Genomic DNA, 22,836 nt, shown 5'->3' with positions numbered 1-22,836 from the left:
CCCCCCCCCCCAACCTAATGGTCAGTGGCAGTCAATTTACCCCGCCTTGTCCCTTTTGATTGGTTTCAGTGGCTGTATTATTTAAAAGAATGCATCATTGGTGGCCGGTGACAGTGATTTTAAATTCCCCTTTATTGGTGGTCAGTAGTGACAAAATAAATCCCCCTGGTTTGTGGAATAGTGGGCATGACAGAGGCATCATTTTAGCCTGCACCTGGAATTTAAAGATAAAGAAAGCTACTTTCAGACACCACTTCATGAGTAATATTAGTTTTAAAGAATTAATATACTTGACCAGCTCACTAAATGTGCCAATGCACAGGCAGATGATCAAACCACATTGCTAGAAAGTGACTTAATTTGTTGTTTGTCAGTATTCCTGATAAAAACAGTTTAATGCTAGAACAGGGCCGTCCCTTTAATGAGGTAGCCTGAGGCTATTGCCTCAGGTGCCATCTCTTTGAGTCATGCAGGGTGGGGGCAGTGTTCCTTCCACCCCCTTTCGATCTATAGTGTCCGAGGTTGCTAAAAGCCAGGTGGGAAGATGTGTAAGGGCCATACAAATCTCCCTGCCCAGCTCTTAGGCAAGATGCTGGCCAGAGCATCCCAGTTTGCTAACTCCTGGATGGAGCTGGCTGGGACGTCAGCCAGAGCATCCCAGGTTGCTAACAGCCAGGGGAGATGGAGAGCCTACAGAGTGCAGTGTCACTCTTGTGTCTGGTGGCACTGTCTACTCTACCCATCTCCCCTCTGCTCACCACCCCTCAGCCATTTCAGCAAAAAGGTTAGTGACACCACTGTGCTAGAATGATTTCTGCCAGTGAGATCGAGAGAGCAAGCACACGCACGCGCGGAGCAGCGTGGGTGACGAGAGACGCCGAGAGGACGAGAGAGGCAGCGGGACCGGGGGACGGCGGGACAAACCGGAGGACAAGACGGACGGCGGGCCAGACGGAGATCAGCGGGACCAGCAGTTCAGAGGACTTGAGGCGGCGGCACTGGAGCCCGGGGGTCAGCGGGATCGAAGGTCGGTGGGACCAGAGGGATGGTGGACGTCAGTCAAAGGGCCTGGAGAGCGGAGGGACCGGAGGTCGGCAGCAGGGACGGGCGAGCGCCGCTGAGGGAGACCAGAGGTCGGAGGGACAGGTCGGAGGGACAGACGGAGGGACCGATCGGCCTGTGTGGACGGAGGCTTTGTAAGAAGGAGACGTGACTGGCATCAGGAACAGGTCGTATGAAAGTGATTGGGGTGATGTTGTTTAGGGGGGAGAGAGTGTTACTTTAACAAAAAAACAAAAAAAGTCTATTCTTTTACATTTAAATTTATCTGAGTTATTTATTTACTTGCATCACATATCAAACTGATAGGGTGTATATTAAACTGTCAGTGTATGAGTTCAAGTTAAACTACTAGTGTATGAGTTCAAGTTAAAAGAAAAAAACTAATATAAATAGATAGAAAAGTACTACTATTACATTGCTAAGGGGGCTGCAGTAGCACTCAAAGTGTTAAAGACTAACCCCAACTTAACCCCAGGGGGATAGTGCAATCTAATCCCAAGGCGCTAGTGCAATTAAAATTAATCTAATCCCAGGAGGTTTCAGTAACCTTACCACAGGGCGCTAATATTATTATTAATATCACCGTTAACCACATTCAACAGCAGGGGGAAAGCATAATTTAACACAGGGCGGCAGTATAATTATACAGAGGTCGGTAGTATAATTCAGTATAATTCAGTATCATTTATTTATCTCAATGTAATTTAAGTTATTAAATTATTTTAATTTAACAAACAAGTTATTGAACGGGCCACTCGTGATCCACTAAACCTAGATAATAAAGCTACAGTTAAATAATTAATCTTATATAATCTCTAATATACATTAAAAATAAAAATAAATAAATAAATAATAAGGGTGGAATAAAATAATGTCTTCCATGAGTGGGTATGCAACCAGGTGCATGTCATGTGCAATGTATGCGTTCCTTGAACATGCGTTCGAGGGGGAATACAATTGTGCTAGATGTGAGCGAGTTGTCTGTTTGGAATCCCAGATTCTGGATCTAAGCAACAAACTGGCAACACTGAGGAGCATAACCACCATGGAAAAGAGTCTGGACTTAACGCACCAGGCTTTCATGGACGGGGGTCAGGCTGAGGAGGGGGGGTTGGAGCAGCGGGATCCAGAGATGGGTAGCTGGGTTACTGTTAGAAGGCGGGGAAGGGGGAAGAGTGCTAGAGAGGTCAGCCCTGATCTGATTCACCCCAATAAATTTGCCAAGTTGCAGGATGTTGGGGACATCAGTTCAGGGGGGATACTGCTGGAGCACGACTCATCCTATATCCGCAGGGGGAGTGAGTGCTCCGGCAAGGACGGGAGCAGGATGGAGGGTCAGGAGAGCGTCGAACAGTGTGCTGCCTGCCGGGGGCTCGTGTTCGACACCTTGCGGAGCGAAATGACAGATTACTGGATGGATTTTCTTAAGGGACCGTAATATACAGGGGCACAGGTACTCCTAGAATGAGATCCTAATAGGTTGGACTTGATGGACTAATGTCTTTATTCAACCTCAAATACTATGTAACTATGTAATATGTCTAGTGTGATACTACATAAATGTAACTTTTGGACACATTTTATAAATCCATATGTGGATTGGTGTTTTTGGCAGTGAGCATGGTCTAGACCAGTGGTTCTCAACCTTTCTAGGCCCGGGACCCCTTGGTAACATTTGCCAAGTTGTGGTGACCCCCAACGGTAAAACTTAGGAATGACGCGGCTGCTGCAGCGACATCTGGCGGGAGAACTGAAACTGCTGCTTTAGGTGAGGGCTGAGGAGGACTCTCACCTAGCACAGCAGAAATCACACAGCGACCCACAGGTTGAGAACCACTAATGTACGCCGTCAGAATAAAAAAACAAAAAAAAAACACCCTGGGAATGCATAGCTAGATTCCTATTGGCTATTTCACTTTGCAATAGCCAATAGCAAACTAGCTATTGCACCCGCCCTCTGCTGCTGTCAATCAGTAGTGGGGACCTGATGGAGACCTGATGATTGGCAGCAGCAGAGGGCGGGTGCAATAGCTAGTTTGCTACTGGCTATTGCAAAGTGAAATAGCCAATAGGAATCTAGCTATGCATTCCTAGGGTGTTTTTTTTTTTTCTGACTTACGGCGGCCTACGGCCCCCAATGTCAGACAAAAAGGGTCTACTCTGCTCGGGAGAAAGTGTTTCTCTCCCAGGCGGCCGGGAGCCGCTACCTAATAGCAGGAGACTCCCGGGCGACCCCTGACAAATCGTCATTCGACCCCCGAAGGGGTCCCGACTCACAGGTTGAGAACCGCTGGTCTAGACGTTCCCTATCTGTTCTAATTTAGCCTTTGGCACAGAGCATCTCAGCACACAGGAGTTATGTATGAAAGCAAGGGGTCAGGGAGGCAGTGGGGTGGACACCCAAAAAAAGACTCCTCCTGCACATGGGAGAAGGGAGAGGACAGAAACATCATGCAATCATGGATTTAGGTAAGTAAAATGGGCATTTAGGTATTTTTTATGCTAATGATTAGCTAGAAGGAATGGGGCAGCCTAGAAAGAAGCATTATTGTGTCTGGGGATGAGTGTATAGGATAAGGTACCAATACTGCCCATCTCTATGACTAAGCCCACTATTAGGTGAAACATGTCAGAGTGAGGAGGATCCACATCGGGACGATGTATGCCTTTGTGCTATAATACATTTTTCAGCGAAGTTTGCGGTGTGCGACTGAACTTTTCTTTTGTGAGTAGTAGTATTGATCACCCAGTATTGAAAAACAAGGAATCAATAAAATGTACTAAGTGGTCTCCACTTGATATATTACCCTATAACTTGCCTTGAAATATCGATGTCTTAGGATATAAGAAAATAGTTTTGTATGAATTAACAATAAACAGGGCATGTTTGACTAACACTGCATTCATATATATCATATTTATCTGTAGGCACAGAACATTTGGAGCATGACAATTACAGATGTCAGTAAAAATGGATAATTAACATAACCCCAAAACGTCTGGCCATTTTCCAATCGGTGAATATCATTAAACTGACAGAATTAGCTCAGCTAATAATACACACTACTCTGAAATCTATTTACAACATTGAATATGCTATGCTACTTCTCCTTGAATGAAGGAAATGAGGCTGTCTCTACTGGCGTGATGTGACATATATTTCTTATTGTCTCGGTAAAGAGGCACCAGCTGTTCTTTCAGTGCTTAACGTTAGGCTACATTTAATGATCACTATTAAAGCAAAGCCCGCAAAGTTAAACCTCTAATTACCTAATTTGCAAGCCTACAGGTTTATAATTTAAAGAAACAATAAATCACAGTAACCAGCTGCATTTATGTCACATCAACATAGTTGGCAACATTTGATAATAATTAGGAAGGACACTTTGAATAGTTGGAGAATAGGATAGCATATGGCTTGTAGTGTGGCACCTTTCCCCTTTTGCTTTGTTATGTTTTAGACAAAATAGGGCCAGGGGGTACACTGAAGAGAAAGTTGGACTAAATCAAGCCCTGACAGTCAATAAATGCATTTAAGAACCCCCAGCATTGGTGTCAGTGGTGCAGTAATAACCCCCAGCATTATTGTCTGTGGTGCAATTATAACCCCCAACATTAATGTTAGTGGAGGATATAATAACCCCCAGCATTGGTGACAGTGTGCAATTATAACCATCAGCATTGGTATCAATGGTGCAATAATAACCCCCAGCATTATTATTATTATTATACAGGATTTATATAGCGCCAACGGTTTACGCAGAGCTTTACAATATAAGGAAGACATTACAATCACAATACAATTCAAGACATGATGGTAAAGAGGCCCTGCCCATGAGGGGTAAGTTATACATGAGAAGGGAGCTGCGTGGGGATGAATTGTTTGAGAACATGATGGTTGAGTGGTTAGGTTGAGGTGGGAAAGGCTTCCCTGAAGAGATGAGTCTTAAGGGATCGTCTAAAGGCAGTCAGAAAGTAGGGTAGCCAGGCAGAGAAGTAATCAAGAAAGTGAGATACCGGTCCAGGCGGCCAGTATAGAACAGCAATCCTCAGCGAAATTGGAGAAAATAGGTGAATACAGTGGGTTTCAAAAGAGGTGAGGGATAGAGCGGGAGGTGAAGGCAGAACTTGAAAAGTGCATTGTGGGGATAGAAGGATTCCCACTCCACCTCCTTTCCCCACTCGGTCTGGGTGAGTGCGTCCAGTGGAGGCCACAATGGGTGAGGGCAGCAGTGGAGGCAGAGTCGGATTCCTGAAGCCAGATTTCAGTAACTTCAAGCATGTTAAAGGAATTGCAGATAAGAAGATGGAGGTTATTATTGCACATTCAGTGGTGCAGTAATAACCCACAGCATTGGCGTCAGTGGTGCAGTAATATCCTCCAGCATTGGTGTCGGTGGATGAAACAACTCCCATCATTATTTTTATTAAATGTAATAATAACCCCCACAAATTGGTGTGAGTTGGAGCAAAAATAACTCCCAGCATTTGTGTCCGTGGATACAATAATAACCTCTAGCACTGATGTCAGTAGCTACAATAATAATCTCTAGCACCGATATCCGTAGCCGCAAAAAAAAACAACAAGTATTGGTATCAGTACCTGTAATAATAACCCCCAAGATTGGTAATCAGTACAGTAGGAACAAAAATAAATCTCCCTTCATTGATGGTCAGTGGCAGTAATATAAACAACCTTTCTTTCCCCCTGCCTAATGGTCAGTGGCAATAATATTACCTCACCCACCCCGTCTAATGGTGGGGTTCTGGGGATCTGAGAACCCCTTTTTTGTGATGCAGGAGTGCTGTAGGCTCGTTGGTGTCTGATTTATACTAATAGATTCGTGTAAAAAATGTCAGTACTAGGAGGTTAGTCCCATCCACCAATCAGATTCAGACTTTCCTTGTAAGTTTATATGTGATTAGTGATACAGGAACAGAAATAAGGGTTGCAGATTATGTTTTCCAAGTAGACCATCTTCTGACTCCACTATGTAAACCTGCCACTCCTCAATATCACTCTTGACACAAGTGTTAACAGGTGGCCCAATAAAACAAAACACTCAACTAAAAAATGTAAATTATTTATTTTGTGGCCTTCCTTTCTTGCCCTAACCACTAATTCACAGAAGGTGTATGGTAAATACAAGCCTGGCTTGCACATAAACAACTCATCCAGAATTGCAGAGCAATATCCCCTCTTATTGCCAAGGTGACAGATAAAATGTTTCAGTTTGTACTATGCCATGCAAAAAGCTTATGGAACAGTTTGTGCTTTACTCCAATAATGTGCATGGCAGTAATGGTACAAGGTTACTTATCCTTCTGAGCTCATAGCAGGGTGTTGTTTTCACACTGCCTTTGTACTCTGTGCTAATTTGACACTCTTGCTCCCCCTGCTGTTTACAATATGGTAATCCAGGGAAAATATACAATAAAGTTTATTGCATTAAAACATTAAAAAAATTTCTGGACATTCAATAAAGCGTTCCATTTGAGAAAATACAATATGGCAATTAGACATATCAAAATATTACATTAAAAAGGTATAAACATATAAAATGTACTTACTTGCATGTCAAACCAACAGGTTCTGATACCCTTCTCAGCAACATATACTTACCTTTGCTCTCCTGCCACTGGGTGCAAACAGGAATACCCATTATTTTCTAATATGCGGACAACCAATGCAGGATAGCCACACTGCCACTGAACATCAGTGCAGGAGGGAGTTAACAGCACCGCCACTGACCACTGATGCGGGGGGGAAAGGGGAGTTAACAGCACTGCAACTGACCAGCAATGCCTGGGAGGGTGGGGGGGTTGTTATTACTGCCATTGACCACAACTGTAGTGGGCAGGTTAATAGCACTGCCATTGGCAAGCAATGCAAGGTGGATGGGGGGTTAACAATACTAGCACTGACTAGAAATGCAAGAAGGGGTGGGAGGTTAACAGCACTGCCATAACTATCAGATAAAGGGCGGAGGGGTAACAGTTCTTCCACTGACACCAGATCTGGGGTTATTATTGCAGCCACTGACATTACTGCTGAGAGCTATTATTGCGTACACTGACACCAATTTTGGGGGTCATTCTTGTGGCAACTAACATCAATACTGAGGGTTATTATTGCAGTGCCTGATAATAATGGTGGGGGGTTATCATTATTACTTATAATATTATTTTTTTCTGTGAAATAATACACACTAATTTTGACTTCTTGAATATAAATCTGTCCATTGTCTTCCTGTAAAATAATATGGAGTAGTTTTAATTTCTTGATTTAAAAAAAATGGTGTCTCCTTGTAAAAATGCAGCCTAGTAAAGCTGCTTTCATAGTATATATCAATCATAAGTCAGTGCAATATTTCTGTATTTTGCCTGTAAAATAATGCTTGATGTTTCACTGTGAAACTGCTGCCTATTAAAAATACTGTGCATGGAATCATTACAGTATTTCAAGCATTTTCTGTGAAACAATACACTCTGATTTAGATATCTTGATTAAAAGCTGTCTAGTGTCTCCCTGTGAAAATGCAGCCTAGTAAATGTATGAACAAATACTGTGCACAGGGTCAGCACAGTATTTTGCTGGCTTTTTTTCTGTGAAATAATATACTCTAATTGTTTTAAAATCAGGCCTAGTAAATGTACTTAAATAATGTGCGTTGAGTCAGTACTATATTTTGCTGACTTTTTTTGGTAAAACAATTACACTCTCAAGTGGATGCTAATCAGTATATTTGTTTCAGGTCAGTGAGTGCAGTAATAAAGCCAGAGACAGCCAGGGAACTATTATTCTTAAACGGAAGTCATCAGTAACATCTTTATATTTCTCTAATGACAGGGTTCCATTAAGCCAACATCCTTAGTAGACATAGGAGTATGTTGAATATTGAAACAAGTCAACCCCATTGACATTGTAATATGTGGTCTTTCTGTAAAAAATTACCTGTTTGCAGTGTCAACATAGAGAACAGTGCTGCAGATCACAGCCTATGCTATGCAAGTAGGCTACCAGTGTGTGGCAGGGCAACGCACAGGCATAATGTTAGATAAGCAGAAATTACAGTCAGCCACTTCTGCTGTGAAGTGCTTGCAGTGTCTTCACAGGCAGTAAAAAAAAAAAAAGCTAACAAGTTCTATGCTTGTCCTCTGAGAATGTATTTCTGCTCTTCTCTTTTAGGTTTTATGGCTGCAGCCGACCGGAGCCAGTGTCCGAAGTGTTATCTTCTGGGAGCTCAATGCTGGTTGTCTGGAAGCAGGGAATGTACAGCTACTATGACCCGTTCATACTCACAGTACAGCCTGTGCCTAGCAAAAGTGAGCAGAATTGGGATGGAAAGCAGAAGAATGAAACTATTAGATCTGGGACAGGAAACTAGAGAGAGCTAACCATTGGTGCACTAAAGGGTTAATTATATTAAATGGCAACTGGATGGATATAACACAGATGGTCTTAAATATTATAAGCATTATCATTTAAATAGTGTTACTAAGTGTATTTAAGCCCCAAATAACAAAGTTAAAATAAACCTTATAGTGTATTTCCACATTTGCAGTCAAATTTGGGAAAGCCCACTATATGTTTGTTATGTGTTCCATTCATACAGTATATAAGCTGCTGTGAACAAACTCAAGGTGAGTCTGTCCTTTGGAACAGACTAAGGGGGTTATTCACTAAAGAGCCGAAGGATCCAGCCGTAGCTTCGGTCGCCGGAGCTCTTCCATTCAGTCGAACTGAAGGGCTGCTGTATGGGCTATTTATAATAGCCCGTACAGCAGCAGAAGGCGGCCGTGCGGCTCAGCTTGTGCTGAAGGCATATGCTTTGGCTCGACTGAGCCGAAGTGACAGCTGAAACGTGGAGAACGGCCTGCCGAAGGGCCGGCCGTGCGCCCCGCAAATGATAGCTGGGTGGATCTCACGGCTCACTTCGCCCAGTGGTAATGACAGGTCAGCATCTCCAAATTACCTGGAGACGCTGATCTGTTATTAAACAATAACAACTGGGCAGAGCCAGCCGTGACGTCACGGCCGTCTCCACCCAGTTGCTATTCATTGGGGCCGGACCTGCTAGAAGACAGTAGCAGGTGCCGGGCAATAGGAAAAAGCACCGTACAACTTAAACTTAACTCTTCACAGCAGCCTGTATTTCTGGGCTTTAAAGTGTGACAACTTACAGATTTAAAGGACATGTACTAGATGTTCACTCTAAGCAGTCTCATAATTAAGAAGTGGTCAGGGTCAGGTTTTATTCTCTCGCAGTGCTTAAATCCATCTAAGAACTTTGTAAACTGTCACACTTGGCTGCCTAGGAGTAAAAAAGATGCACAGGACTGTAAACTTGTCACAAAGCCTTTGCAGAACTCTAAAATCACCTCTATACTTATCTGAAGCTAGTGGAACACAGATTATGTTGCATTAGCTTCTTCCCTGCACAGCCAAGGAATGACAGCGTTGAAACCGGAAGTGAAGTAAAGCTCAACACTTCTGGTTTCGTTCTAAACAGGAACAATCAGCAAATGGATGTTCACTGATTTTCCTCTGCTCTCCCTGCTGACACTTGCCATAAGGCAACAAGGTGGGGGAAGGGGCAGGCAGTGGAAGTGATCGGAGGCTGTAAAACACTTCAACAAGAAAACTGACAGTCCGTGGTTGGACTGTAAACAAACCCCCTTTGGTTTGGCAACTGGGAGTCTGTTTACAGGCCCCTGTTGCCAGTGTCGTAAGCCTTACAACAGTGATGCCTGAGCATTTTGAAGCTCAAATTCCTAAGTTCCTGATCACACCTAGGCATTTTGTAGGGCTAAGCACTACAATTAGGGTTAGGTCAAACAGAGGATTTCCATTGTTTTCAGTGGCCCCTGTCCATATATGAGTGTCCTGTCACCTGTAGCAAAACGTCTGTGGCTGGAAAGAATATGTGAGCTACTTTTCTGCATATTTTTGCATTTTGGGCCCCATAGACGTCAAGGGAAACACCTGTAAATGTGCGACACAAGTGTTTTCTAGCATTTTTTAGGTGTTTTGTTGTGCGTTTGTCACACAAGAACAAGCCCTCCTCTTTGCAACACTGAGGAGAAAATGGAGGAGAGCACAAGCTGATAATGTATAGAAAAACACTTAGAAAAATGCTTAAAAACCACCTGACAAATGTTATTAAACCCTTTTTGAAAACACCTTAGCGCTACAACATTCATGGAGGAATCCCATTTTCAGTGGGCCTCTGTTCACATGTTCTGTCACTTGTTGCATAATGCCTGTAGCTTGAAAAAGTACAGGAGCTCTTTAACATGCACAGCAAGTGTGAACGAGACTTAAACAGAAAATCAGGTACATGACCATTTCTTGTTACAGTAACGTGCCAAGACCGTGTTTTGCTTGTGCCCATGTAGAAATGGGGTGCGGCTGTGCAGTTCAGGGATTTATCTTTAACCAATGATGCTTTATGTAACATTTTTTGTAGACTTTTAGCTTTCTTATTTTGGAGTATGAAATGTATAATATTTTCTCCCCAGTCATTTAACATAAGACACAGTAAATTGAAGAGTCCCCTTTAATTAATACCCAGAGAATTCCCCCGTCATCAAGGTACATACACAATTACACAAAAAATGGGGTGCTCAGCCATGTCCTAAGGGTTAATGATATATATAAAACGAGGGTTAATGATATATATAAAACTCCAGTGTATAAAGACATTATTGAAGGATAAAATATGAAATTAACTTATAGACAACTGGATCCGAAAATTGAAAATGAGCTTAACGTTATTATTTTAACTCAATTACCTTGCTGTGCAGAATATTAATTCCTGTTTTTTACATTACTTTTGAGAACATATTCCTATGATTATGTAACTGGAAATTCAGCCAGTTATTTTATTTGCAGCCTGTGAAGAAAATATTATACTAAAGGAAGGATTCCATGTCCAGGGCTATCTGAGGACACTTTACTATCCCAGTTACTTCCCACCGTTTTCAATGTGCACCTGGAATATTACTGTGAGTACAAAACTGCATTTTTAACATATGTTTAGTTTATTTTTTATTGCAACATTTTTCTATATTCTACACCTGTCATGTTCACCCATTCCCATGTTATGAGGATGGAAGCTTAAAGTGTATTTCCACTTTTGCAGTCAAATTTGAGAAAGCCTCTCTATATGTTTGTTATGTGTTCCCATTCACACAGCATAATCAAATAAATATTTCTTACCTCTTTTAGCTGTTTGTATGGAGCATACATATACATAGGACACTACAGGCAGCTTCCAGTGATTAGAATACATGAAAGAGATCAGATATGGGGACAAACTGAGGAACAGTTTGTTCAAGTGCATTAACATACAATTAATTCGTTCACAAACACGACTATATGGTTTTTGATTCACCTACTAGCGCTGGTTTAAACATCTTCAGACCCAGCGGCCTTTAATACAGCAGCTTGTATTTTACATCACAATATTTATTTATTTATATTGATGTGTTGACACGATACACTAAAAATTCATCACATTGACTTTGCAGTATTTAATATAAGTAATGTGTTAAGGAAACACTATTTTGGTTTAAATCACTGCCACCTGTATGATATACAGCTAATTGAACTCCTAGCGCTGTTTATCTTGTTATATCATTAACATACAATGCCTTGACATTTTTAACCCTTTGTTAGGACAGACCTTCATGCTCATCAAGTGATAATGAAATCTGCCAGCACAGTACAGACAGGGTGAATTATGGCAAATAAAACATCCCAACCCCCTCAAAGGGAGAGAACTAAGCAGGATTTTTTTTAATTGCAGTTTACAGAAAAAAACGTCTATACAGGGCAAGCTGCAATTTTTTTTTTAACCACGTGCGCGCGAGGGGGCGTGTCTGAGCGGACGTCTAGAGACGCCCGCTCAGATCTAGAGAGCTCAGTTAAGTTAAGTTAAGTTATGCTATGTGGATGGAAACTTAACAAACACGAGATAGGTATTATCCCAATTTAGCTGCAAAAGTGTAAATAAACTTTAACCCCTATAATTACAATCGGCTGGATGACAGACCCTTAAAGGAGAACTATGGGGTTAAGGCTCTTCCCCATAGTTCTCCTTAGGGTAACGGGAGGACACAAACTAGCGTCCTCCCGTCACCCTAAGCTCAGTATAGCTCGCGGTATACTGAGACGCTGCAATATACCGCGAGCTACTGCTTGCGGTATACTGAGACAATTATGTCTGGATCCACCCAGCTGCGTGAGTGACAGCTGGCTCTGCCTATCTAGAGGCAGAGCCAGCTGTACCCGCCCCCTCCCCCGTCCGTTCTGCCAGTCAGCGCTGGCGGATCGGAGCGGGGAGAGGGGAATCCAGCCCCTCCCCTGTCACAGCAGAGAGCTGTGACAGGATTGAGAGGTGAGCGAACGCAGGGGGGTTCGTTCACCTCCCGATCTACTGAGCCAACCTGTGACAGTCTCATTGTCACAGGTCGGCTAGAACTATGAGGTGAGTGAAAAGCACTCACCTCATAGTTCTCCTTTAACGACGGGTGGGCATTTTTAAACATTCTTTCCTGTCCTTGTGCATGTGCCCCTGCAATTCTTAGCCCTCTATGTGATAGAAATAAAGTTAAGTGTAAAAAATTAAAAATACATTAAAAATATTTTTTTTTTTTTAATTTTTAAAAATCCCTCACTTTCCTGCCCATACAAACGTAAACACCGGTCGGGAGCACCTATGTGCAAAAACAATTGTGCCACACATGTTACATATCACTGCCAACGTCAGAGTGCGAGCAATAATTCACTTTTAATTCATGAGCAGTTTTAATAAGCTTTTAAAGCATCGCATATGGGCAATTTTGAGTACTGTAGTTTTTTGCAATTTCGCGGGAGCATGCAATTTTAAGGCTTGACATGTTTGGTATCTATTTACCCGTCACAACCCCATCTTTTATATTTTACCCAAAAATGGGTAATATTAAATGTTTCATAATATAACATAGAGAAAACAATTTCCCAGAATTTTTCTTTTTTATAATTTTCTTTATATAGTAGAAAATAAAAAAAAACCCAGCAAAGATTAAATACCCCCAAAAGAAAGCTCTATCTGTCCCAAAAAATTATATGAAATTAATTTCGGTACGGCATTGCGTGACTGAATAAATGTCAGTTAAATTACCTCAGAGCTGAATGCTGAAAAATAGCCTGGGCAGGAAGGGAGTGTAACACCCTGGTCTTCGAGTGGTTAAACAAGAGCTCCGGGCAAAATGTATCTTAACCCTTGCAATGGGGCTACCCTCTCACTGCAAGGGATAAGTGGTCTAAGGTCCCGTGTGCCATCACATCCTATACACTGTCTATAGGACACCGAGGAACATTCCATCAATGCAGCGGAGGAGACAGGCTGGAGGGACCGTTCTAACAGCCAGCCGCCTCGGTGAGTATATTTTTTTAAATTTTGCCCCTAAACCAAAACAAACAGTTAGCCCTTGCAGTGCGGGGGTAGCCCCATCATTACAGGGGTTAAGAAACTTTGCTCGGATTTCTTCTTTAAAGTCAAAGTCCAGTTTGTGGGAAATAAAATAATAAATGCATACTTCTTCATAAAAGAAAAAATTTGCATTTATTATTTTTTTACATTGGAGCCAGTAAAGCATTGCAGCCAGGATCAGTAGATTGTTTTTAAAATTTGCTCCCTCCAGATTTGATTAGCAATATGTTTAGCAAAGTTAGACAAACATTTCTGAACATTGAAAGGTGAAATCTTTGTTCTGAAAGATATGGACCATCTCTCAGGAGAATATTGAACAGGTATAGGTATTTTTTAATAAGATTTGATCAAATTCAAAAGTGGATCCACTATGAAGATTTGAGATGCACTACGGTAGTTAAATGTATTTACATGAAAGTTCTCCTGAAATTGTAAACATTACGAACCCTCAGTCTGCAGTCTATATGTTGAAATGTGTATCTGATGTTCTTATGCATTAGGTCCCATCTCATGAATATGGAGTCGCTCTGAGGTTTGAAGGATACATGCTGGCCGGACAATATACATTTGCTCCTTGTATTCAGGGACAGTGGAACATCCACAACCGAAGGTAACATGACTAATCTTTTTATATATTTGTATTTTGTTTAAAATGCTCATACGGGTGAGGCAGACAAAGTGCCTGTGCAGTTGCACCGAAGCCTTTGAGGTTCCAGGGGTTCATTCCAGCAGGGGCATCACTGTATGTAATGGGTCTAAAGACCTTACAGGCCAGACTCTGACTAGGATACTTTCAGTGAATAAAAGTACCATGGCCAGTGACTGCATTCTACGCTTATTACTTGGGTGTATAGATCTTATAATCAAGGTCCCTCTCTGTAATGTACAATACAGCGTATAGAGTGCAGTGGTCAGGACTGTGTAATGTACAATATAGCATATACAGTAAATAGAGCAGAGAGCAGGGGTTAGGCATATGTAGCGCAGCAGTCAGGAGTAAGTGCCACCTTACACTGGTGGTCAGTGATAACTGTCCCCCTAAATATTGGTGATCAGCGATGAGGGCCCACATAACTTTTGGTGGAATGTAACTTCATAATTGGTGTCTAGTGATCAGTACCCCCTGTAGATGGTGGTCAGTGGGTGTTTCAGTAATGTTTATTAAAAAAGCTGCACAGGCTCTATGACACTGTGCCCGAAGTCACTGCAAAGTTGATGCCATGCCGGAAATATGCAAGCAACATCAGGGAGGACATCACGCTTATGGCATACAGCAGAGAAGGCCCCTTCGACAGTCAGAGTCTTGCTGCCTGAGAAAATTAACCATTGTTATCCAAGATCATCCTGGAACTGACCACTGAACACCAATGTAACAAGACATTTTGCCACTGTGGTGAGGGTCACTTTAAAATGTATTTCCACTTTTGCATTACCATTTGAGAAAACCTATATGTTTGTTACGTGTTCTTATTCACACAGCAAAAAAATATTTACAAAAAATGTCTTACCTTTTAGATGTCTTGTTGCAGCAGGCAACATTGCTGATTCCAGGCTTTTCTGAGCACCTTCACAGTGATCTGCCCTTATAGAAAGACTTAGGACTGAAATTTGATTATTGTATTTCTCCCATTAACTTCATTAAAATTTAAATGCAGATGCCAGGGTTGTAATCCTTTAGCCCCCTTCACAGCCCCTCCTAACATTACAAAAAAGGAGAAACCAAGTAGACATTTTAACCCTTATGAAGTCAATAAACCCTAACCCAACTTATTTTTTTTAGCTTATTCTATGTGAATGGGGACATGTAACTAATATAAAATAGGTGTTATCTCAATTGGGCTGCAAAAGTGGAAATACACTTTAGGGTTATGTCAAAAGTGGTACTCACTATTTCACTTTTAATCCATAGGAAATGTGGGCTACCCGTGCTCAGGCCATACACTGAAAGGATTGAAGGGATATCAAATACCCTCACAGTAACATTTTCCTGTCAAAGATCACTAACTGGCCCAGGGATACAGGCCTCCTACAGCCTCTACAATCTGACAGACCGTGAGTTGCATTGTGTAATATAAACTTTATTCTAAACTTTATTTTAACTACAGTTTGCGCTTTATATAGTTGTTTCTATAGTCCAAACATTGTAAATTCATCTCTGAATCTTTGTTCAGCTTGTCCAGGGGAGTTCCTATGCGTCACTGATGGCATGTGCGTTCCTTTATGTGATGGTGTCAAGGATTGTCCAAACGGGTTAGATGAGAGAAACTGTGGTGAGTAAAAGGAATAAGTTCAGCTCTTGTAAAAATGATTAAGGGCAAAACTAAATTTTAATGCTCAATTTAAGTCACAAAGATAATTACATAGTTACATAGTATTTGGGGTTGAATAAAGACCATAAAGTCCATCAAGTTCAACCCAAATAGGTCCGCGCATCATCTCTTTCTTATGAGTACTTGTACCCCTGTATATTACGGTCCCTCAGGAAATCATCCAAGAGTTTTTGGGATCATCCAAGAGTTTTTTTGTGATAGAGATTCAGTTAATAAACATTGTGCTAACAGCCCCCATTTTCATTTACCTCCACGCTTGTTTCTGTTACAGCAGCCACGCAGAGTGTTTAAATATAACAGTGCACTCCAATAGGTACAAGAGTTACACTCACTGCTCTTTGTAATGAAATAGACCTGGTCAGACTTGCTCCTTTCTTTTTCTGCATTACAAGCCTATGTGAACAAATTAGCAGTGAGGGGTGTGGTTGTTACTCAGCTCTGTGAGCATACGGTACCACAGTGTGAGGGGACTGAGCAGCATTTTTACTGAGAAAGAAAGATATTTTACATCATTTTCTAGCAAAAAATCATAACCTGTTTGGTACAAAACTATAAAGAGATAAAAAGTAAAATACTTCAGTTGGGTTTTAAGTCTTAATTGTTTTCCATGTAGTGCAGTGTAAGTGTGTATTACACTAATGTTTGCTTGGATACAATTGCTGCCCTATTCCTTTCCCAGTTTAAAAGTAGAGATGAGTATTCATTTCCCTAAAATTTGGTTTAAAGTCTGGATATTTGGTGAAATTTTGCCATGTTGCAGTCAGTTGGGAAGGCGAGGTTTAGATGGGTTTTGGTGGCTACAAGGGTGCAATGGACCGGATCCTGGACCTGTTTTTGTTGCAAAAACAGTCATTATTAGTTTCATTATTTTAAAGTTTTTCTTTTCACAGAAAGATAAAATTTTAGAGCAGTAAATTTTGCTAAAATCACTCCAGTGATCCCTATCTGAATGCCAATGTACAGGGGATTACAGGAGGCAAGTACAAACACCAATTGTTATAAATCCATATCTGGATTAAATGTGAGTCTTTCAAACATTTGATATCAAACTTCGTTTTTATTTGTTGTTGTGTGTTTCTTTTAGCTTGCAAATTTGTCCACTTGACAAGTAGCAGATGAAAGAACAGTACAGAGACTGTTAGCATCAAATGGTGCCCTTTTCACACCTTTGTACACCCACATATGCCCATTTATTTCCTGGGCATGCAAGTACATTATTTCTTGACCTCACTCATACTTTAAATCTCCTTTGCTGTTTTCCTAACCTCTCAATCTATTTTTTGTTTGATGCTCACATTAGTGGTGAGTAGAAGCATGTGACTTTTCAGATATTGCATTATCAACATCCTACGTATTCCTTGCTTGCCATGAACATATTTTGAGTCAGCTAATAAAAGCTATAACCATATTTTTAACAAAGCACAACACTACTGCTTTAACAATTTTCTCAACATAATACTTTTACATATTCCTTGTTTCCTGTGTAGTATACACAGTTATTTATGATGGCTTCTATTACACTCCAAATCATTTAACTACTGTTTTTAGTTTTAAACAGAGTAGTAGGGGATGATTTTATTGCTGTCTATTCTGTTGGGGATATTTCACTTCACTTCCTGTCCAAAAGAGACAATAGAAACCGAGGGACAATCCCCTCTTAGACATTTGTCACTGACACAGATCTCCCCATTGGACAGTTTCCTCTCACTTCCTGTTCTGGATTTGTCATCATTTTCTGTTTCAATGACAACGGTGAACAGGACAAATAGAGAGTAGGAATGAGTAAACCAGTTCGCAGGAGGCTCGGCATACCCAGTGGGAAATCTGCAAAATCTGAACAAAGTGCTGAACCCTATTGAAGTCAGAGCAGAGGGAGCTGAATCTTACTAGTTTTTCTGGCGTTTTTTTGCATTTGTTTGACTGATTCCGAAGGAGTACATCCCTATTGGGGTTATCTTCTTGTTTTCTATACAGTTAACAACTTTGCTAGATTTTGTGACACCACAATAATTACACTGAATGTATTTGGGCTGTGCTGGCCATATTTTCCAGTGCAGCCCCAACACAAAACAAGGCAATGTGCCTTGTCACTGATGGGCACAATTCACAACCCCATGCTTGGTGGTATGCGCTAAAAGAAGTACTACCATGGCTCAGCACAACCACATTGTACCGAACTATGCCCAGCGAGCTTCAATGAAATTTCACTTGTGACATTTCAATAAAGTTTTTTTTTAGAAAGGGAAAAGGTAAACAGTTTGATGCGCTGTGATTGTAGCACAGCTGCCAGGAATGAATGCAGGCTTAGAAGGAACTAGAATAGGGTGGTTTTTCAAACTTTTCTACCTTCTGCCATGTTCTTTGACAGTCAATATCTGCCTTGACACATTTCATTGTGAGTGTATTAAGGTGACCAAGTTACTTGTGTGGTTATAAAAGCTCAGAAGCTGATTGGTTGCCATGCACAGCTGCTCCAGATTTTGTCTGCTCCAGTTTTGATAAATTCCCCTATATATTTAAACCTGTACTCTGAGATTTATGATTTTTTTTAGTGTGTCCTGCCGAATATGAGTGCCCAGATGGAGAGTGTATCAATGCTACTCAGATATGTGATGGGATTGAGGACTGTATTAATGGCACAGATGAAAAGGAGTGTAACCAAGGTATCCCTTCACCTTTAGTTTTCTTCAGCATATGTACAGCAACTTGTTATATTATTTGATGGATTCCTTCCTACATATATAATAAAGAAGCATATTGATGAATATTAACAACATACGAAGATGCATGATTACCTAATGTGAATTTTTCATCCATGTCTTAAGGACTATATTACAAATGTATGCTTTGATAGGCACATTTGAAGTGCATTCGAATTTGAACAGCTCCACCCAGCTTGTCCCCAAACATTTCATGTGATTATCTCACAAGACAAATAAAATGTACCCTACACCAAAAAGAGCAGCTGGAAAAGGGAGTTGGGAATAGGAGGAAGCACTGCAGACTCATAGACCTATTCATGATTCAGAATAGGAGGAAGCACTGCAGACTCATAGATGTCTATCCCTACAGTTTAAAGACAAGCTTATTCATTATACTCTACAAAACCTTGAACACCTATGCAAGTGATGAATTTATGCTGAAATGTTTGTACTTGTGCACAAACTGCCTTGTTGCCCCATGCATATTACCTGTTCCTGCCTATTGATTTAGGGATAGTAGATGTAGATTGGCCAGTTTTTACATGATGAGAATTGATCCCCAGTGATTCTGAAGCTCTAAGGGCTTGTTCACACCAAGCAGATCCAGAGCAGAGCAGGTGCAGACCGGATCAAAACTGCGTATAATGTATTCCAATGGTATTTTTTGCTCCAGTTCACATCGCAGCGTGCAGTTGCAGAGCAGATCCAGAGCAGGTGAAAAAACTGCAGCAGGCCCTATTTTACCTGCTCTGGATCTGCTCTGGAACACATAAAAAATGCATAAAAAACGCATGCCAATGCCTGGAACACACTGAAAGCCCATTTTAAACTTAAAAAAAAAGAATTTGTTTTTTTAACCAAAAAGAGCCCGGAATGCATCAAAAACGCATCTAAAATGCGTCTAAAAGACTAGCGTGCGTGTGCAGAAACCTGACCAGATCTGCTCTGCATTTGGTGTGAACGAGGCCTTAATGTCTTTTTAGGCATTTTTTTTTGTAAAATCAATTTTATTTTTATATTTTGCAGTTTGTAAAGACAACACACAAAAACAATCACAACACAATACAGGTAAGTTCTACATAAGAACATCTCAGATAGACTCTAGAAAAGGTTTCTACGAAAGTGTAGAAGCAAGCTACACTCCACACAGTGCTGTGACCAAATGAAATAAGGTAGTGCTCATAGTGACAATCATGGATGGCAATGTGTAAATCCACATAAGATAATGAGAAGAAGTAACCAGCACTCTGTACTTTAAGGTACTTGAAGGTGCAGAAGTTCTTCTATTTATTGATAATGCATCACATCAGATGATAGGTCACAATGTTGCCCTGAGGAAGGGACCATGCACAGCCCTGAAATGTTGGCTTATTTGACTGATGTGACATATTCTCAATAAACGAGGGTACTTCTGCACCTTCAAGTACTAAGTGCTGGTGACTTCTTCTCGTTATCTTCAGGTTTCTACAAGACTTACTGACCTAGCTCATTTGAGTAGCATGACAGTTAAGCTTCTATCAGCAGCTAGCTTCGCCCAACTGTTTCCTATTGGCCGCCACCTGCCAGAGTCTTCTAGCAGGTCCCGGGCAATAAATAACAACTGGGTGGACCCGGCTGCGACGTCACGGCCGGCTCTGCCCAGTTGTTATTGTTTAATGACAGATCAGCATCCCCAGGTCATTTAGGGATGCTGATCTGTCATTACAACTGGGTGGAGCGAGCCTCGAGATCACTGCTGGCCCCGCCCAGCTGTCATTTGTGTGGAGAAAGGTCGGCTGTCACTTCAGCTCAGTTGAGCCGAAGCATATACCTTCAGCTCGGCTTAGCCGCTCGGCTGCTGTACGGGCTATTGTGAATAGCCTGTACAGCAGCTCTTTGGTTCGACTGAACCAAATGGCTCGGCGGCCGAAGCGAGCCGAAGGATCAGCCAAAACTACGGCTGGATCCTTCGGGTCAATAGTGAATAACCCTCATTAACTCCACCATCCCTTTCAGGAATATTGTTTATGAGCATAAAACAAAATACTACTAAATCTAAGTTAAATGGATTGAGGGCCCTGAAACATGTGACTCACTAATTTCAGTATCCATAACTTACCCTTGAATGTTATAGAAACTAGGACAGTCCCAAATTATACAAACCTTATCGCCATTTATTAATACCACAGGAAAAAAATGTACACAATAATGCACAAAAAGGTTTTAGTGCCTACTCTCACAAAAATATGTATTGCAACATAGTTAAAACTGATATTCTAGTATACTAAAAGAAAACAACCACTGGTGCCAACTAGAATCATCCTTGTGGAAAGAGGGAGACCTCCAGAGACACGGGGCAGCTCCTCACAGCCAGGGAAACTGGATATCTAGCAAAAAAGCTTTAATGTTAATAAAAACAACTGAAATGTACTCACAAATGGCCAACGGTAACAGGCTTGATGAGATAAGATCCCTAGAAAACTGGGGATGGAAGAACAGATGAAGCTTTAAAATGCAGATGGAGAGCTAAGTCCTCCTTGTTACACATTCTCCTTAACCTGAGCTCTCCATCTGCATTTTAAAGCCTCATCTGTTTGTCCATCCTCAGTTTTCTAGGAATCTTATCTCTACAAGCCTGTTACCATTGGTCATTTGTGAGTACATATCAGTTGCTTTTATTAATATTAAAGCCATTTTTACACTATGATATACTAGTAAAACTGCAAAGTGCTTAACTATGTCGCCTACATTATACAGGTGATTCAGATTTATATAGGGTGCAACTACTTGGTGGTCCTGCTTGGTGTTCTGTAAATGAAGAGCAGTGCTCAGAGCTGGGCCGGTGCAAGGATTTTTGCCTACACAGGTGAAGGTGCATTTTTGCGCCCCCGCCGTAACAGTACGGAGAACCGCAAAATATGTTGAGCAGGACCATAAACTAACACTAACCACACTCCCTTTCCACTAACACCACTAACACTAGCAATGATCTATGTAGCGCTGACTCGCTGCTGCTCTCCCGCGCCGAAGGTAAGTGAAGAAAAACATAGCGCAAGCATCGGTGCATTTTGACAAGTACAAGTACTTGTCAAAATGCCCTGTTTTTTCCGCCCTCACCCCTTCAGCGCCCTCAGGCGGCCGCTTGACTTGCCTTGCGGTAGTGCCGGGCCTGTCTCAGAGGCAGTGATCATTTGCCACCCGGGCCAGTTATGCTATACTGTATATTGGGTGGGTGCCTATTAGTAGAGATACTTTACTGTTTAGACGTCATCATATTAGAATCTTCAGTCAGTGACATATAGTAGGCATTCTAAAGCTACAAAGCTAAAGCTCCAACACTGACTTCTTTTGACTATGGGGTATCATGTGACAGAATGAGGATAACCACAAAGGAAGATGAAGCTGGAGGATGGAAAAAAGGTGTGTCACAATAAATCATGTAATTTAGGTGTTGGTTATGTGAGAAGCAGCCAACCTACCTAAGAAGATGTGATCAAGGGGGCTGAGTGCTGCGTGAGTGACAGCTGGCTCTGCCTATCTAGAGGCAGAGCCAGCTGTACCTGCCCCCTCCCCCGTCCGTTCCGCCAGTCAGCGAGACAGGATCGAGAATTGAGCGAACGCCGGTATGTCACAGGTCGGCTAGAACTATGAGGATGAGTGAAAATCACTCACCTCATAGTTCTCCTTTAAGAAGATCTCTAGAGTTGTTCTGACTTCTTAAACCTGTACTATAAATAACGGAGTATATGAGTGTGTGCATGCATGAGTAAATGACTTTGCATTTTTGTATGTATGTGTGTACTGTACATATGGGTGTATGTATACGTGCATATGTAAGATGGGGCCTCATGTTTAAGTTTCGCCTTAGGACTCACAAAGTCTAGAGCCGCCTCTGGGAGTGAGGGCCCAGCAAACAGAAAACACACAGGAACAACTGAAGACAGAAGAGGTAAGGGTAAATAAATCATTAAAATAATTATTATTTGTAGCCTAATGTAACCCTCATGGAGGACTACAAATCTCAGCAGTACTTTATACAGAATTGCCATTGTTATATAAAGTATTGCTGGGATGTGTAGTCCTCTATAGCCTTTGCCATTCTGCATTGCTGTAAATATTAGGGATGCACCGATATAGCGGCTGCCAAAACATATGGGCCGAAAATGGCTGGGCGCTGCTCTGTGTCCCAGCAGGGTGGAGAGAAAGTGTGACAGCCGGCCGAGCGTTGCAGGAGGAGAGCACTGTGTTTATGGGGGGGTATTTTTTTTGGGGGGGGGGCAAAAG

General features: G+C 41.6%; 1 protein-coding gene across 1 annotated transcript in view; it reads left to right on the top strand.

Moving 5' to 3' along the window:
* The window catches only part of TMPRSS6 (transmembrane protease, serine 6), a 67,654-nt gene that overhangs the window by 28,087 nt on the left and 16,731 nt on the right, over nt 1-22,836 (top strand). Inside the window, exons 8-13 of the mRNA XM_018552292.1 lie at nt 8,252-8,388; nt 10,958-11,070; nt 14,042-14,151; nt 15,451-15,593; nt 15,713-15,811; nt 18,424-18,534. Coding sequence (XP_018407794.1) covers nt 8,252-8,388; nt 10,958-11,070; nt 14,042-14,151; nt 15,451-15,593; nt 15,713-15,811; nt 18,424-18,534 — 713 coding nt within the window. The remainder of the gene's footprint in view (nt 1-8,251; nt 8,389-10,957; nt 11,071-14,041; nt 14,152-15,450; nt 15,594-15,712; nt 15,812-18,423; nt 18,535-22,836) is intronic.

The sequence above is a fragment of the Nanorana parkeri genome, unplaced genomic scaffold (assembly GCF_000935625.1).
Source record: "Nanorana parkeri isolate BGI_ZX_2015 unplaced genomic scaffold, ASM93562v1 scaffold83, whole genome shotgun sequence".
Lineage (NCBI taxonomy): Eukaryota > Metazoa > Chordata > Amphibia > Anura > Dicroglossidae > Nanorana > Nanorana parkeri.
Note: the sequence above shows the minus strand (reverse complement) of the source record. Positions and strands in the feature narration are given on the sequence as shown.